General features: G+C 43.6%; 1 protein-coding gene and 1 pseudogene across 1 annotated transcript in view; both read left to right on the forward strand.

Moving 5' to 3' along the window:
- The first annotated feature begins 1,626 nt into the window (after positions 1–1,626).
- Positions 1,627–2,516, forward strand: LOC122701030 (annotated as a pseudogene).
- A 10,213-nt stretch (positions 2,517–12,729) lies between these two features.
- Positions 12,730–19,002, forward strand: part of LOC122699842 (olfactory receptor 10T2-like) — a 30,646-nt gene continuing 24,373 nt past the window's right edge. The window contains exon 1 of the mRNA XM_043912252.1: positions 12,730–12,765. Coding sequence (XP_043768187.1) covers positions 12,730–12,765 — 36 coding nt within the window. The remainder of the gene's footprint in view (positions 12,766–19,002) is intronic.

Raw genomic sequence — 19,002 nt, forward strand, 5'->3', positions numbered from 1 at the left:
GAATGTTTTTAAAACGAGGGTGCCAAGAAAGGTATCATTTGGTGGAGCTACTAAGGCCAAGAGAGATGGAGAAATATTGATGGGCAATTTGGGGTGCTGGGTACTGATGAGAAAACAGCAGAAGACTGGAGCTATGCAGTCTTCTTTGGGAGGATCAGATTCTATGGGAGAATTAGAGATGAGCACTCAAATGGTTCCAGGATGTTGGAGGGAGTACTTCATTTCCAAATGGAAATTCCAGTTAATTGAACATATATTCCATTGACATCAATGTTGTTCGTTGTTCAGTCGCTAAGTCGTGTCTGACTCTTTGTGACCCCATGGACTGCAGCATGCCAGGCTTCCCTGTCCTTCACTATCTCCTGGAGTTTGCTCAAACTCATGTCTGTCGAAATGGTGAGACCATCCAACCATCTCATCCTCTGTCACCCCTTTCTCCTCCAGTCCTCCATCTTTGCCAGCATCAGGGTCTTTTTCAATCAGTCAGCTCTTCGAATCAGGTGGTCACAGGATTAGAGTTTTAACTTCAGCATCAGTCCTTCCAGTGAATATTCAGGGTTGATTTCCTTTAGGATTAACTTGTTTGATCTCCTTGCTGTCTGAGGGATTCTCAAAAGTCTTCTCCAGCTCCGTAATTTGAAAGCATGAATTCTTTGGCACTCAGCCTTCTTTATAGTCCAACTCTCACATCCATACATGACTACTGCAAAAACCATAGCTTTGCCATCAGTGGGTATTTATTAATTGCCTTCTAAGTGCCTAAGTCTGATTTTGCATGGATCTCAACTATACTTTGTGCTTCCTTGGGGTTTGGAGAGACTGGTTCATCGTTTAATAAGTACTCCACCTTGAATGGGTTTTTATGTCTTGCAGTTAACTATGCACAAGACAAGGCTGTGTTTATACTGGGCTCCTCCAGGAAAGGGGAACTTTAATGTTCATTGGTTCCCCCTGTCAACTGGCGCACTCTTGGTTGCAGGTAACACAAAAGTCTATCCAGCTAGCTAAAACGAACAAAAACCAGTCAGTTCATATAGCTGAAAAGGATCTGCTTCAGGGGAGATTTGATCTAGTGGCTCAAATGAGGTCAACATTTGACCTCATTTGGACTGAGATACTCATCTCTACAGATTTTTCCCTGGGTATCAGTTTCATCCCCAGGTTCCACGTGGTACTCAACCTGGCTTCTCTTCCCACTTCCACAGCTCTGATCTTCCTTCTCTGTGTTAACAAAATAGGAGTAAGGATCATAGACCATCTTGTACATTCCAGAGAGTTGAGAAGCTTCTAGTCTTGGTGTTGATTTTGTACTGACTTCACTTGGGTCACGTATTTATTCTCTAGCCTAGGGTTCCTCAATGTTGGAACCGTTGGCATTTAGGGCCAAATCACTCTTTGCTGTGGAAGGCTGTCCTGTGCATTGTAGGATGTTTAACAGCATCCCTGGCCTCCACCCACTAGATACCAGCAGCATGCACTCCTCCAGTGTGATAACCAAAAATGCTTCCAGATGTTGCCAATTGCCAAGCAATGAAAAATTGCTTTTGAGCACCACTGTACTAGCCAATCACTATGGCAATGGGATATAGAATGTGTTGATTTCTCATCTGCGTACAAATTGGTGGAATGTCAGCCTTCGATGACCCAGCTCAGCCACTCCTGTCCCTAAACCCGCAGGAGGATGCCAAATTTAAAAAGGAGGTGGCTCAGGTTTGCTTACCACCATCACTTTATGAAACCCAAATCCGAGTATATTTCTTCCAGTTTGGCACTGTTACAAAATTCAGACTGTCCAGGAGTAAAAAAGACTGGAAATAGCAAAGGCTATGGCTTTGTGGAGTTTGAGTCTGAAGATGTTGCCAAAATAGCTGCTGAAACAATGAACAGCTACCTTTTTGGTGAAAGACTCTTGAAGTGTCCTTTTATATCACCTGAAAAGGTACATGAAAAACTTTTTAGAGAGTGGCATATACCATTTAAAAGGCCGTCATATCCAGCAGTGAAATGGTACAATCAGAATCGCTCGCTTCTTTAAAAGCTATGGATGGAGGAGTGGTTTAAAAAGGAGGAAAAATTACTCAGGAGGAGACTGGCTAAAAAGAGAATTGATTATAGTTTCCCCTCATTGGTTAAGGTCTTACATAAAAATGAGGAAAATGCTTCAAACACTGGTCCTCAAAATTCCAGAAAGGTTTTATATAAGAAGAAGACAGCAGCTTCAGTCACTCCTAACACTCCTGAGAAGGCTGTGGATAGCTAGGGTCCCACACCAATTTGTACACCAACATTTTTGGAGAAACAAAAGTCTGAAGTGGCTAAAATGAACAATGATGATAAAGATAATGAAATAGCTTTCAAACAGCCCATATCTGGTGAAAAAGAAGAAACACAAGAGACTCAACCACCTACAAGTTCAAGGAAAAAAAGATGAAAAAAAAAAACCAAACAGTGATTTTGAATGTACTGTGTATAGTTCTTCTGAAAAGATGATTTTACTGTGGAGACTGATTCTTTATATTTAACGAGATATAGTGGAATGCAACCAATAACAAGATGGTTGGAGAAGAAACTGTCAATTCAAGTCAGTGAGGAGAGCAGTCAGTGACTTTGGCTTCCCTTCGCTTGCTGAAACGCAGGGGTGTGTACCAGTTTACAGCAGTCAGGCTTTCGCTGCCTCTTGTCCTGTCTCTAGTTTTCCTTGCAGTTTTCACAGCTGCTTTTAGTTACTCTGACTGGATAGAAGGTCACTATTAACTGCTGGTTTATGTACTAAACAGTAGCCTCTGTTGTTACCATCAAATAAAGAAAATCTTGCTTGACAACATCTAAATGGTTCTCTGTTAGACCAAGCACATTTAACCCATAAGGTGGCTGAAACTAGAACTTAAATTCTATGGGCAGTGAGAAGGAGGTGTCAGTACATATAGAGACTCATTTATGTATATATGATAATTTTTACCAATGTAAATTAGTTTGCAGGGGGCTAGCATGGATAACTGGATGGAATTCCAGTTGAGCTATTTCAAATCCTAAAAGATGATGCTGTTAAAGTGCTGCACTCAATATGCCAGCAAATTTGGAAAACTCAGCGGTGGCCACAGGACTGGAAAAGGTCAGTTTTCAATCCAATCCCAAAGAAAGTCAATGCCAAAGAACGTTCAAACTACTGCACAACTGCACTCATCTCACACGCTAGCAAAGGAATGCTCAACAAGCCAGGCTTCAACAGTATGTGAACCATGAACTTCCAGATGCTAAAGCTGGATTTAGAAAAGGCAGAGGAACCAAAGATCAAATTGCCAACACCCACTGGATCATGGAAAAAGCAAGAGAGCTCCAGAAAAACATCTACTTCTGCTTTATTGACTATGTCAAAGCCTTTGACTGTGTGGATCACAATAAACTGTGGAAAATTCTGAAAGAGATGGGAATACCAGACCACCTTACCTGCCTCCTGAGAAATCTGTATGCAGGGCAAGAAGCAACATTTAGAACTGGACATGGACCAACAGACTGGTTCCAAATAGGAAAAGGAGTACGTTAAGACTGTTTATTGTCACCCTGCTTATTTAACTTATATGCAGAGTACATCACGTGAAATGCTGGGCTGGATGAAGTACAAGCGGGAGTCAAGATTGCAGGGAGAAATATCAATAACCTCAGATACGCAGGTGATACCACCCTTATAGCAGAAAGTGAAGAAGATCTAAAGAGCCTCTTGATGAAAGTGAAAGAAGAGAGTGAAGAAGTTGGCTTAAAATTCAACATTCAAAAACTAAGATCATGGCATCCGGCCCCATCACTTCATGCTAAACAGGTGGGGAAACAATGGAAACAGTGAGAGACTTTATTTTTTTGGGCTCCAGAATCACTTCAGATAGTGATTGCAGCCATGAAATTAAAAAACGCTTGCTCCTTGGAAGAAAAGCTATGACCAACCTAGACAGCATATTATAAAGCAGAGACATTACTTTGCCAACAAAGGTCCGTCTAGTCAAGGCTATGGTTTTTCCAGTAGTCATGTATGGATGTGAGCGTTGGACTATAAAGAAAGTTGAGCACCGAAGAACTGATGCTTTTGAACTGTGGTGTTGGAAAAGACTTGAGAGTTCCCCGGACTGCAAGGAGATCAAACCAGTCCATCCTAAAGGAGATCAGTCCTTAATATTCATTGGAAGAACTGATGTTGAAGGTGAAACTCCAATACTTCGGCCACCTGATGTGAAGAATTGACTCTTTTGAAAAGACCCTGATGCTGGGAAAGATTGAAGGTGGGAGGAGAAGGGGACGACAGAGGATGAGATGGTTGGATGACATCACCGACTCGATAGACATGAGTTTGAGTAAGGTCTGGGAGTTGGTAAAGGACAGGGAAGCCTGGCATGCTGTAGTCCATGGGGACACAAGGAGTCAAACACGACTGAGCAACTGAGCTGAATTGAAGTGAACGTGGATTAATTAATAACTATCATCTTTTATCAGTATCATCAATCTGGAATTTGGTTTCAAGATTCATGCAGTGACCACCAAATAAACTTCTTCTTTGTTTTTCTGTATGCAAGGGCAACTTGCTATCTGGAAATAAAATTGTTGGGTTTTGCCTTTCAACAATCTTTAAGTTTTTGATGCCTTTGATATGTGCATCAGCTAATTCAGCTTTACCACCATAAAGAAAAAAAGAATGTGTTGATTTCTTAAAGCAATCAGTCTCTGCTCTGGAACTGGGGGGTGGGGTAAATTTAAGGGTTATCAGTTTTGTGAAAGCAGAAATTCTGTGGAAACAACTACCAAACCGTCACTCCACCTCCTTTGATTCATGTTTCAGTTGTTGTTCGGTCGCTCAGTTTTGTCTGACTCCTTGAGAACCCCATGGACTGCAGCATGCCAGGCCTCCCTGTCTTTCACTGTCTCCTGAAGTTTGCTCTAACTCATGTCCATCAAGTCAGTGATGCATCCAACCATCTCATCCTCTGTTGCCCCTTTCTCCTCCTGCCCTCAATCTTTCCAGTGTCAGGGTCTTTTCCAGTGAGTTCGCTCTTTGCATCAGGTGGCCAAGTATTGGAACTTCAGCTTCAGCATCAGTTCTTCCAATGAATATTCAGGGTTGATTTCCTTTAGAATTGACTGGTTTGATCTCCTTGCTGTCCAAGGGACTCTCAAGAGTCTTCTCCAACTCCACAGTTCAGAAGTATCAGTTCTTCGGTGTTCAGCCTTCTTTCAGGTCCAACTCTCACATCCATACATGACTACTGGAAAAACCATAGCTTGACTGTAGGGACCTTTATTGGCAAAGTGATGTCTCTGCTTTTTAATACACTGTCTAGGTTTGTTATAGCTTTTTTTCCATGTTTCAGTAGTTTCTATTTTTCATTTCTGAGTAGTATTCCACTATAAGGATATATCACAGTTTGTTTAACTATTTACTTATTGAAGGACATCTGCATTGTGACCAGTTTCTGGCAGTTTTAAATATGGCTGTCATAAACATTTCATGGATAGGTTTTTGTGTGGGTGTATGTTTTCATTTCCTAGGAAAAATACGTAGAAGTGGAATTATTAGCTCATATGGTAAAGATGTTTAACTTTATAAGAAACTTTCGCATTGTTTTCTAGAGGCTACATGCAATTTTGCATTTCCAACAATGTCTGAAGCTTTCAGTTCTGCATCCTCACTGGCACTTGGTATCGTCAAGTTTTGTTGTTGCTGTTGTATTATTTTTATCTTTTGCCATGTTACTAGATGCACAAATGTATCCAATTGAGGTTTTTAAATGCATTTCCCTAATGGCTAATGATTTGACTGTATTTTTGTTTATTTGCCATCTGTATATCCTTTTTGGTGAAATGTTTGTTCTGTGTGTTTTGTCCATCTAAAAAAATTAATTTATTTTATCTTTGGCTGCACTGGGTCTTTCTTTGGCTGCGTGTGGGCTTTCTCTAGTTGTAGTGAGCAGGGACTACACTCTAGTTGTGGTGTGAGGCTTCTCACAGTGGTGGTTTCTCTTGTGTGGAGCACAGGCTATAGGGAATGCAGGCTTAGTTGCCTCATGGCATGTAGGATTTTCCTGGATTAGAGATCAAACCAGTGTCCTCTGCATTACAATTCTTAACCACTGGACCACTAGGGAAGTCCCTGTTTTACCCATTTTTAAGCTGGAATCAAGATTGCTGGGAGAAATATCAATAACCTCAGATATGCAGATGACACCACCCTTATGGCAGAAAGTGAAGAGGAACTAAAGAGCCTCTTGATGAAAGTGAAAGAGGAGAGTGAAAAAATTGGCTTAAAGCTCAACATTCAGAAAACTAAGATCATGGCATCCGGTCCCATCACTTCATGGCAAATAGATGGGGAAACAGTGGAAACAGTGGCTGACTTTATTTTTCTGGGCTCCAAAATCACTGCAGATGGTGACTGCAGCCGTAAAATTAAAAGACCCTTACTCCTTGGAAGGAAAGTTATGACCAACTTAGACAGCATATCAAAAGGTAGAGACATTACTTTGTCAACAAAGGTCCATCTAGTCAAGGCTATGGTTTTTCCAATGGTCATGTATGGATGTGAGAGTTGGACTGTGAAGAAAGCTGAGCACCGAAAAATGGATGCTTTTGAACAGTGGTGTTGGAGAAGACTCTTGAGAGTCCCTTGGACTGCAAGGAGATCCAACCAGTCCATCCTAAAGGAGATCAATCCTGGGTGTTCATTGGAAGGACTGATGTTGAAGCTGAAACTCCAGTATTTTGGCCACCTGATGTGAAGAGCTGAGTCATTTTAAAAGACCCTGATGCTGGGAAAGATTGAGGGCAGGATGAGAAGAGGATGACAGAGGATGAGATGGCTGGATGGCATCACCAACTCGATGGACATGGGTTTGGGTGAACTCCAGGAGCTGGTGATGGACAAGGAGGCCTGATGTGCTGCGGTTCATGGGGTCGCAAAAAGTCAGACATGACTGAGCGACTGAACTGAACAACTTGATATACTTCTACCCCAAACCTACAGCTAACACTTTATTTAATGGTGAAAGATTTAAAGTTTTCCCTCTAAAACGTAAAACAAGACCAGGATGTCTCCTTTCACTACATCTATTCAATATTGTATTGAGGTCAAGTCTTATACAATAAGGCAAGGAATTCCTAGCAATACATAAAGGAAAAAAAAGCACAATTCATAAAAGAAAAAGTGTTTTGACTGGGCTTTATTGAAATTAGAAATTTCTGCGTTGTGAAGGATACAGTTAGAAGAGTGAAAAGTTAAGACATTTGAAAATATCTGACAAAAGATTTTTATCTAGAACATATAGAGAACTTCCAAAAATCAACAGTAAGAAAATAACAAAACAACTCGTCAGTTCAGTTAGTTCAGTCGTTCAGTTGGGTCTGACTTTTTGTGACCCCATGAACAATACCACGCCAGGCCTCTGGAGTTTACCCAAACCCATGTCCATCGAGTCGGTGATGCCATCCAGCCATCTCATCCTCTGTCATCCTCTTCTCATCCTGCCCTCAATCTTTCCCAGCATCAGGGTCTTTTAAAATGACTCAGCTCTTCACATCAGGTGGCCAAAATACTGGAGTTTCAGCTTCAACATCAGTCCTTCCAATGAACACCCAGGATTGATCTCCTTTAGGATGGACTGGTTGGATCTCCTTGCAGTCCAAGAGACTCTCAAGAGTCTTCTCCAACACCACTGTTCAAAAGCATCCATTTTTCGGTGCTCAGCTTTCTTCACAGTCCAACTCTCACATCCATACATGACCATTGGAAAAGCCATAGCCTTGACTAGATGGACCTTTGTTGACAAAGTAATGTCTCTACCTTTTGATATGCTGTCTAAGTTGGTCATAACTTTCCTTCCAAGGAGTAAGGGTCTTTTAATTTTACGGCTGCAGTCACCATCTGCAGTGATTTTGGAGCCCAGAAAAATAAAGTCAGCCACTGTTTCCACTGTTTCCCCATCTATTTGCCATGAAGTGATGGGACCGGATGCCATGATCTTAGTTTTCTGAATGTTGAGCTTTAAGCCAATTTTTTCACTCTCCTCTTTCACTTTCATCAAGAGGCTTTTTAGTTCCTCTTCACTTTCTGCCATAAGGGTGGTGTCATCTGCATATCTGAGGTTATTGATATTTCTCCCAGCAATCTTGATTCCAGCTTGTGCTTCCTCCAGCCCAGCGTTTCTCATGATGTACTCTGTATATAAGTTAAATAAGCAGGGTGACAATATGCAGCCTTGACATACTCCTTTTCCTATTTGGAACCAGTCTGTTGTTCCATGTCCAGTTCTTTTTTTTTTTTCCATGTCCAGTTCTAACTGTTGCTTCCTGACCTGCATACAGGTTTCAAACAGGCAGGTCAGGTGGTCTGGTATTCCCATCTCTTTCAGAATTTTCCATGGTTTATTGTGATCCACACAGTTAAAGACTTTGGCATAGTCAATAAAGCAGAAATAGATGTTTTTCTGGAACTCTCTTGCTTTTTCAATGATCCAGTGGATGTTGGCAATTTGATCTCTGGTTCCTCTGCCTTTTCTAAAACCAGCTTGAACATCTGGAAGTTCTCTGTTCATGTATTGTTGAAGCCTGGCTTGGAGAATTTTGAGCATTACTTTATTCGCGTGTGAGATGAGTGCAATTGTGTGGTAGTTTGAGCATTCTTTGGCATTGCCTTTCTTTGGGAGTGGAATGAAAACTGACCTTTTCCAGTCCTGTGGTCACTGGTGAGTTTTCCAAATTTGCTGGCATATTGAGTGTAGCACTTTCACAGCATCATCTTTCAGGATTTGAAATAGCTCAACTGGAATTCCATCACCTCCACTAGCTTTGTTCGTAGTGATGCTTTCTAAGGCCCACTTGACTTCACATTCCAGGATGTCTGGCTCTAGGTGAGTGATCACACCATCGTGATTATCTGGGTTGTGAAGATCTTTTTTGTACAGTTCTTCTGTGTATTCTTGCCACCTCTTCTTAATATTTTCTGCTTCTATTAAGTCCCTACCATTCCTGTCCTTTATTGTGCCCATCTTTGCAAGAAATTTTCCCTTGGTATCTCTAATTTTCTTGAAGAGATCTCTAGTGTTTCCCATTCTGTTGCTTTCCTCTATTTCTTTGCATTGATAGCTGAGGAAGGCTTTCTTATCTCTCCTGGCTATTCTTTGGAACTCTGCATTCAAATGGGAATATCTTTCCTTTTCTCCTTTGCTGTTTGCTTCTCTTCTTTTCATAGCTATTTGTAAAGCCTCCTTAGGCAACCATTTTGCCTTTTTGCATTTCTTTTCCACGGGGATGGTCTTGATCCCTGTCTCCTGTACAGTGTCATGAACCTCCGTCCATAGTTCATCAGGCACTCTGTCTATCAGATCTAGTCCCTTAAATCTATTTCTCACTTCCACGTATAGTCATAAGGGATTTGATTTATGTCATACCTGAATGGTCTAGTGGTTTTCCCCACTTTCTTCAGTTTAAGTCCTAATTTGGCAATAAGGAGTTCATGATCTGAGCCACAGTCAGCTCCCGGTCTTGTTTTTGCTGACTGTATAGAGCTTCTCCATCTTTGGCTGCAAAGAATATAATCAGTCTGATTTCAGTGTTGACCATCTGGTGATGTCCATGCGTAGAGTCTTCTCTTGTGTTGTTGGAAGAGGGTGTTTGCTATGACCAGTGCGTTCTCTTGGCAAAACTCTATTAGCCTTTGCCCTGTTTCATTCCCTACTCCAAGGCCAAATTTGCCTGTTACTCCAGGTGTTTCTTACCTACACTCAAATCCTTGTCTCAGTGTCCACTTCTGGGGGAACTTCAACTATGACAGGGCTTGTAGGTGTACAGTGGGTGGGTATGAAAAATCATGAGATTGTACTCATGTACAGTTGAGAAATTTAACTTGTGAAGTTAAATTGCTCAGCTTGGACTTCCATGTTCATTGCAGCTGTGTTCATAATAGACAAGACATGGAAACAGCCTAAGCGTCTGGCATTGGATGAATACACAAAGAAGAAATATTTATAATGCTATATATATGTATATATTATATATAATATGGTATATATACATATTTAAATATTATTCAGTTATGAGAAAGAAGGAAACCTTGCCATTTGTAACAACAGAAATGGACCTTGAGGTCATTTGTGCTAAGTGAAATAAATCAGACATCAAAAGACAAATACTGCATGATCTCACTTATGTGGGGAATCTAAGAAAGCTGAACTCATAAACAGAGGAGAGTGGTGGTTACCAGGAATTGATGGAGGGGAAAATAATGTGAGAGATATTGGCCAAAGGTTTTCCAGGTGGCTCAGCAGTAAAGAATCTGCCTACCAGTGTAGCAGATGCAGGTTTGATCACTGGGTTGGGAAGATCCCCTGGAGAAGGAAATAGAAACCCACTTCAGTATTCTTGCCTGGTGACAAGAGGGATCCTGGATGGCTAGAGTCCATGGGGTCTCAAAAGTGCTGGACATCACTGACACCTAAAATGTTGATGTTCACTCTTGCCATCTCCTGTTTGATCACTTCCAATTTACCTTGATTCATGGACCTAATATTCCAGGTTCCTATGCAATATTGTTCTCTACAGCTTTGGACTTTACTTTCACCACTAGACACATCCATAACTGGGCATTGTTTCCACTTTGGCTCAGCCTCTTCGTTCCTTCTGGAGCTATCTCTCTGCTTTTCTCCTGTACTTTGCTGACAACAGCCTGTATAGTCATAGCTTTAGTTTTTCCAGCAGTCATGTACAGATGTGAGAGCTGGACAATAAAAAATGCAGAGAGCCGAAGAATTGATACCTTCAAACTGTGGTACTGGAGAAGACTCCTGAGAGTCTTCTATTTGATCAAGGAGATCAGATCAGTCAATCTTAAAGGAAATCAAACCTGAATATTCACTGGAAGGACTGATGCTGAAGCTGAAGCTCCAGTATTTTGGCCACCTGATGCAAAGAGCCAACTTATTGGAAAAGACCCTGATGCTGGGAAAGATTGAAGACAGGAGGAGAAGGGGACGCTGAGGATGAAATGGTTGGATGGCATCACTGACTCAATGGACATGAGTTGGAGCAAACTGCGAGAGTTGGTGACAGACAGAGAAGCCTGGTGTGCTGCAGTCCGTTGGGTTGCAAAGAGTCAGACACACATGAGCAACTGAATAACATCAAAATGATGCACTTCTTCCTTCCCCCTTTGAGAGCAGGGTATAGACGGCACACCTTCCTTGGGGCAGCAGCCTTGTCCAGCACCTGCTGGGCCCTGAGGGTCACTGGGGAGAATGGGTGGAGTGAGGTGTGCATTTGGGGCCACCATCCAAAAAAAGAAAGTGTCATTAGTCCTTTTCCCACTTGTTTTTGCCATCAGATCCTGTGGGCTGGGGAAGCAGACCCTGAGGTCTCCAGTTTCCAGGAGGGAAAAGCCCTGCAGGGTGTTTCCAGCCTGAGCCCTGGGGGGCTCGTTAGTATCTGGGGACCCCCCTGGGACAGCATCTCCAGGGGGTCCCTGTATAACAGGACCCTGGCCCTCAGCCCCTCCTCTCTCAGGCAGTAAGCAGAGAGTGATGTTGGCAGGCACCGCAGGAGCCTCCCTCGGCCATGGTGAGTGTGGATTCAGGGCCCCTGCCTGGCTGGAGAAGCCACACCACAACCCTGGCGGGCATGCACGGGCATGTAAGCAGACAGCAGAAGGAGGGTGGGGCTAATGCGTGCACTAAGGGTGCAAAATGCACACACATGTGCCCTGCAAGTGGCAGGCATGCACACGCACACACACGAATCCAGAAGCTTCATGGGCACAAATGCACACACACACACATAGAGGGCCATTGAGTGGTGAGGGCTCAGTGGTGACGGGGAAGCAGTTCCAGTATTGAGGAGGCTTCCTGGTAGAAAAGGAAAGAGTCCAGATCTCAGTTCACTGTGTTCCTCGGCTCTCACCCTCACCATAGGGGTGGCATGGGCATGCCCCTGAGCTCAGGACTTTGTTGTTTTGTTGTTTTTTCATCACTAAGTCGTGTCTGGCTCTTTTTGACCCCATAGACTGTAGCCCTCCAGGCTCCTCTGTCCATGGGACTTTCCAGGCAAGAATACTGGAGTGGGTTGCCATTTCCTTCTCCACGGGATCTTCCCGATCCAGGGATTGAACCTTTGTCTGCTGCACTTTCAGGTGGGTTCCTTACCATCTGAACCTCCTGTGGAGTCCTAAGCTCAGAACTTTCTGGGTCCCCACTTTCCCATGAAACAAGCAACTCGCTTGGAGATCTGTCCATGGGTGCAACTGTCACGGGTTCCAGGTAGGCAAATAAGACAATGTCTAGCCCTGTAACCTGACCTCCTTTTGGCCAGGCACTCTCACTTGTCATAATTGGAAAACAGACTTTGGACATGTTGAGGCAAATTCAAAGTCACAGCTTCTCAGCTGTTGCAGGGTTAAGTTGCAGCTATGTTCAGGGACTCTGCCTTTAAAAAAAAAAATTATTTGTTTACGGCTCTGCTGGGTCTTCGATGTGTTACGCAGGCTCTCTCTCTTATTGCAGCAAGTGGGGGGCTACTCTTTGTTGTGGTGCTTGGACTTCTCACTGTTGTGGAGCACAGGCTCTAGTTGCAAGGGCTTCAGTACTTGCAACGCTCAGACTCAGTAGTTGCGGCTCCTGGGCTTAGCTGCTCCACAGCATATGGGGTCTTCCAGGAAGAGGAGTTGAACCTGTGTTCCCTGCATTGGCAGGCAGATTCTTATCCGCCATGCCACCACAGAAATCGCAGGTCTTCCAGAAAGAAGTAAGAGTAGACCCGGGTGGCTTGCTTGTTTCAGCTTGGCAAAGATCCCAAATCCACCCTTGAAAGAAACGGGGAAATCAGTCAAGAAAATACATGGGGTAGAGGCAACATCCCACGCAAAGCCTGCGCTGTGCTTAGAACAGTAACTGCAGGAGAAACAGGGAGGCAGGGGGAGAGGCTGAGAGGGAGGAAGGAGGTGAGGGCAAGGTGGTAACTGAGCGTGTCTTATGAGTCACAGTGAGGACCCTGACTTTTACACCAAGTGCCGTGGGAGCTGCGGGGGATTCTGAGCAGAGGAGAGACATGACCTGACTGAGGGGTTCCCAGGTGCCCTCTGGCTGCTGTGGGAGACCAGAATGTGGGGGACAGGGGTGACAGCCAGGAGATCCAGGACGAGGTGGCTGAGCTCGTCCCACTGACGGATGATGAGTGTGGGCCATGGAGGTGGTGAGAGGTGGCCGATCCTGGACAGAGGTGCAGGTGGAGCCCGCAGAATTTCCTGGCAGGTTAGATGAGGGTGTGGGAGAAAGAGGAGGGTGAAAGGGCTGGCAAAGCTGTATCAGGCGGGCAGGGACGGACCAGTCCAGCCAGGAGCAAAGGGGACTCTGTTTATCTCAGGGAATGCCAGGGAGGACACAGGCTGAGCCGGGCGGGGTCATGCAGACAGCTGGCAGGCACCTCTCCATCCTCACCATGGAGGTGGCATCTGCCCAGTTCAGAGGGAAGCAAGAGCAAAGACTGCGGTCGCTGCCAAGCTGGGACAAGCCACTCTGGCCCATCCCTAACCCTCAAGGTGAGATCTGAAAACAAAGAGGAGAAAAACATTTCAGAGCAACTGAGCATTGAACATAAACAAGTTCTTTTCTTTCACCTTCTTTTTAATAGTTTCTTTACCATGGTGATTTAGTTCCTAGTGTACAACAATGTGAACAGCCATAGGTATGCATATATCCCCCTTTTTTAGATTTCCTCCCCATTTAGGTCACCACAGAGCACTGAGTCGAGTTCTCTATGCTATACAGTAGGCTCTCGTTTGCCTATTTTATACATGCGTGCCAGGTCACTTCAGTCAAGTCCGACCCTTTGTGACCCTATGGACTGTAGCCTGCCAAGTTCCTCTGTCCATGGGATTCTCCAGGCAAGAATACTGGAGTGGGTTGCCATGCCCTCCTCCAGGGGATCTTCCCAACCTAGGGATCAAACCTGTGTCTCTTAATGTCTCCTGCATTGGTGAGAGGGTTCTTTACCACTAGTGCCACCTGGAAAGCCCATTTTATACATGGTAGTGTTTACATGTCAATCCCAATCTCCCAACTCAACCCATCTCTCCTTCCCCTCCTACTGTCCATATATTTGTTCTCCTCATCTGTGTCTCCATTTCTGCTTTGCAAATAGGTTCATCTATACCATTTTTCTAGATTCCACATATATGTTAATATACAGTGTTTTTCTTTCTTACATTTCACTCTGTATGACCGTCCGTAGGTCCATCCACGTGTCTGCAGATGACACAATTTCTTTCCCCCTTTTCATGGCCAAGTAATATTCCATTGTGTATATGTGCCACATCTTCCCATCCACTCCTCTGTGGATGGATATCCAGGCTGCCTCCATGTCTTGGCTAATGTAAACAGTGCAGCAATAAACACTGAGGTGCATCTAGCGTTTGGAATTATGGTTTTCTCTGGGTATATGTCCAGAGGTGCAGACAGTAAAGAATCTGTCTGCAATGCGGGAGATCTGGGTTGGGTCCCTGGGTTAGGAAGATCCCCCGGATAGGGGCATGGCAACCCACTCCAGTATTCCTTCGTGGAGAGTCCCCATGGACAGAGGAATCTGGTGGGCTATAGTCCCTGGGGTCGGAAAGAGTCAGATAAGACTGAGCAAGTATGAGCGATTAAGCACAGCACAGCCCATGGGCTTCCAAGGCAGCTCAGACAGTAAAGAATCTGCCTGCAATGTAGGAGACCTGGGTTAGATCCCTGGGTTGGAAAGATCCCCTGGAGAAGAGAATGGCAACCCACCTCAGTATTGCCTAGAGAATTCCGTGGACAGAGAAGCCTGGTAGCTACAGTCCATGGGGTCACAAAGAGTTGGACACAACCGAGCGACTGACACTTTCATTTTCACTTTCATGGTAGTTCTATCAACAAGCCCTTTTCTGACTGTCTTATGTAAAATTGCAGCCTCTTCAGACCTCTCAATTACCCCCTAAATTTTCTGCTTTCTCTTTTTCTGTAGCACTAACTTCCAATATAGAATCTCACGTATTTAGTCATCAAGTTTGTTGCTTATTTCCTGATTCACTTCCCTAGAGCCTTTTGCTCCTCCCAAGCTGGGATCTCTGTCTAGTTCCCTGCTATGTCCTCCATGCTGAGAGCAATGCCTGGCAGAGAACTGTTGCTCCATGAATGTGTATAGCATGGAAGGTGAGCCTGCAAAACTCACAGCAGCCCTTAAAGGACAGCCTCCGGAGATAGACTCCTGGCTTCAAATCTTGGTACCACTACTGTGAACAGTGATCCCGTCTATGTTCTGCTTCCCCAGCAGTGCAAAGCCAAGAATAGAAATCCTAGCTATCCTTGCCAGGAGCCTGAGACCAAAGGATTCTTAACATTGGTCAGAGAATCTTATTATTATCCGTGATCTCAGAGGATCAATTTTCACTATGACAGATGATGCTCAGAGGGAGAAAGCCGGCTACCCAGGCTCACACTGCTCCTAGTTAGTGAAGGTGCCTGCATTCAAATCCAGCCCTGTCTGATTCCAGAGCTCAATCTTGTTGTCTCAATACATCACTGTCTTGAGCACAAGATTTCTGCTTTATGTAATGGGAATTTTGGTCAGGTAGTGACCTCCCCATCACTGGAGGCATGCACGTAGAGGCTGGCTAATTTAGCTAGAGGAGACTTCTACACTGAGTGTGTATTGAGGGATGTTTCCTTCCCTCTTTATGAGGCCCAAGAAAAGCTGATGTTCCTGGAGAAAGCGTGTGTTAATACCATGAAAGACCCCTTCCTATAGGACAATTACAGCAGGGAGTCCATCAACCTGGTCTTAACTTCTCTCTCTAAAAAGCATCACCTCACTCTGGAACATTTGTCTAATGCCCTTAGATGCCCACACATACTTCCTATGATCTTCCAGAAAGGTCCACCTCATGGCTTGCCCAGGATAAAGAATCCGCCTGCCAATGCAGGAGACACAAGAGACTCAGATTTGATGCAACAGACAAGGATTTGATCCCTGGGTCAGGAAGATCCCCTGGAGGAGGAAATGGCAACCCACTCCAGTATTCTTGCCTGGAACATTCCAAGGACAGAGGAGCCTGGTGGGCTATAGTCCACAGGGTCACAAAAAGTAGGACATGACTGAGGGACTGAATATACATGGTTTGCTAGGGAGCCAAGTCACCTACTTATTTGCAGTTTTTACTAGACATTTTCTCCTCAGATCGTATATTGAAAATGTTCACCACAAATGGTGTTAGCATATTTTGCGTTCCAAAGGGAACCTCTTTATCTCTATCCCTGTGTGTTAGTTGCTCAATCGTGTCCAACTCTTTGTGACCCCAAAGACTGTATCTCGCCAGGCTCCTCTGTCCATGGAATTCTTTAGCCAAGAATACTGGAGTGGGTTGCGATTCCCTTCTCCAGGGGCTCTTCCTGACCTAGGGATAGAACCCAGGCTTCCTGCATTGCAGGCAGATTCCTTACCATCTGAGCTTTGGGTTTCAAAGGGAACCTCTTTATCTCTACCCTTAGCTCCTTTTTTTCTGAACCAGATTGATTAAACTTCTTTAAGAACAATAAAAATACTTACCCAGAGGAAAAAGAATCCCTCTAAAAAATTTTATTTCTTCTATTTACAAAAATCCCCACTTGATGCAGAAAAATTGGGACATACAAAAAAGAAGGGAAAATGCACGTGTTTGTAGTAAGTCAATTGAGATCCAACTGTTTTGTTTCCCATTTCTCAGCAAACACATGCATGAAGATTCTTCTCTTGTCATCAATTATTCTCAAAGACGTGACTTGAATGATGGTCCATCTTCTCATTTATAAAGTTTTAGCTCTTTCCCCCCTTAATGATTTGTAAGGGCATTTTATTGAACACTAGGTTTTTTTTTCTCTTTTTTTAAACTTTAAATAACGCTACTGTGAACATCCTTGTACCTGAAAGTCAGAGAATTTCTTTTTTTAAAAAATATTCATTTATTTGGCTGTGCTGGGTCTTAGTTGCAGTACGTGGGATCTTTGATCTTTGTTGTGGAATGTGGAATCCTTAGTTGAGGCATCTAGTTGTCTGACCAGGAACAGAACCTGGGCCCCCTGCATTGGAAGTGAGGAGTTTTACCCACTGGACCACCAGGGAAGTCCCAGATAATTTTTTCTTTTATTTAAATTATATGTTTGTTTATTTATTCTGGGGCTCTGCTGGGTCTTCATTGCTGTGCACAGGTTTTTCTCTAGTTGTGGCAAGTGGGGGCTACTCTCTAGGTGCCGTGTGTTGACTCTAGGCCACCTGGGCTCCAGTAGTTGAGGTACCTGGGCTTAGTTGCTCTGTGGCATGTGGGATCTTCCCGGACTAGGGATGGAACCCAAGTCCACTGTACTGGCAGGCGATTCTTAACCACTGGACCACCAGGGAAATTCCCCAGATAATTTATTTTTGAGAAAATATTTAGAAGGAGAATTATAGAACCAAAATAAGATTTCAGATATATAAACAAATTGTATTTTCCTGCAACCAACAATGCAAAGAGGTCAAGGGCCTAGTTTTACTCACACTCATTATTGTGAGAGCACCCACCTCTCATTTTCTTCTTCAATCTTTGCCAATTTGATAAATTAAAAAAATGCTGTTTAGGTCTTCTGCCCATTTTTTGAGTGGATCGTTTGTTTTTCTTGAAATTGAGCTGTATGAGCTGTTTGTGTATTTTGGAAATAAAGCTCTTGTCAGTTTCATCATTGCAAATATTTTCTCCCATTCTATAGGTTGTCTTTTTGTTTATGATTTGCTGTGCAAAAGAGGAACTGAAGATTTTTTAGAGTCACAACCTCTTCTAGTTTGTTATTTGCCTATACATTTGTTTCAATTTAACAATGTTTTGTGATATTCAGAAATTACACTTTTTCAGTGGTCATAATCCAATTACTTTTTTTCTCTGTGAAGTCTTCCAGGTAATCAAATTTCTATAAGTCTCACTATATAAGGGCCCTGATGTTCTTTCTGATTTAGTTTAATTTGCAATAAAGGATCCTTTTTCAGACACATGCTCTGGGTATCTCTGTCCAGTGTACCTTTTCATAGATCTAGATTCCTTCTGATTCCCCATCCCTGCACAGCACAGCATGTGGGATCTTATTCCCCAGATCAAGGGATTGAACCGGAGCCCCTGAATTGGCAGAGGCTAGACTGCCAGGGAAGTCCCCTAGATCTAGATTTCTTAAGTGGAGTCTGAGATTCTTAAGTTGGAATTTCATTTTGCCTTAGTTTTTGAAGATTTCAAGTCAGGCTTTGCTTTTTTTTTTTTTTTTCCCATAGTGTGAATTCCTCAGAGGACCTCATTGGAATTTTCCTAAGTGGAATATTCTTTTAGTTTTGTTTGTGCTGGATCAGGAGTTGGCAAACTATAGTGTGCACGTGTCCTTGAGTGCTCAGTCATGTCCGACTCTTTGCAACCCTGTGGACTGTAGCCTACCAGACTCCTTTGTCCAAGGAATTTTCCAGGGAAGAATACTGGAGTGGGTTGCCATTTCCTACTCTAGGGGATCTTCCTGACCAGGGATCGAACCCCTATCTGCTGTGTCTGCAGCAGGTGGTTTCTTTACCACTGTGCCACCTGGGAAATCCAGCAAACTATAGTCAGAGGGCCAAATCTGGCCGCCTGCCTGTTTTTGTAAATAAAGTTTTATTGAAACGTTCAGGGACACTCGTGTGTACATTGTCCATGGCTGCTTTCACACTAGTTGGACAGAGTTGAGCAGTCATAACAGAGATTGCACAACCCAAATGGGCTAAACTATTCACTCTCTGGTCCTATACAGAAAACGTTCGCACCCCTGTGCTTGATCAACATGACTGCCTGCTTCCTGGTTTTCCTTTCTTCATGAAAAACGGGCAACCATTCCTCACTGTCTTTTGCACCTATTAAGTTCTCCGATGGTCCTGAATAGTCTTTTTTTTTATGACGCGATCAAGCACATTTTTGTTGCTTTTCTCTACTTATATATC

This window comes from Cervus elaphus, chromosome 9 (genome assembly GCF_910594005.1).
Source record: "Cervus elaphus chromosome 9, mCerEla1.1, whole genome shotgun sequence".
NCBI classification, from domain to species: domain Eukaryota; kingdom Metazoa; phylum Chordata; class Mammalia; order Artiodactyla; family Cervidae; genus Cervus; species Cervus elaphus.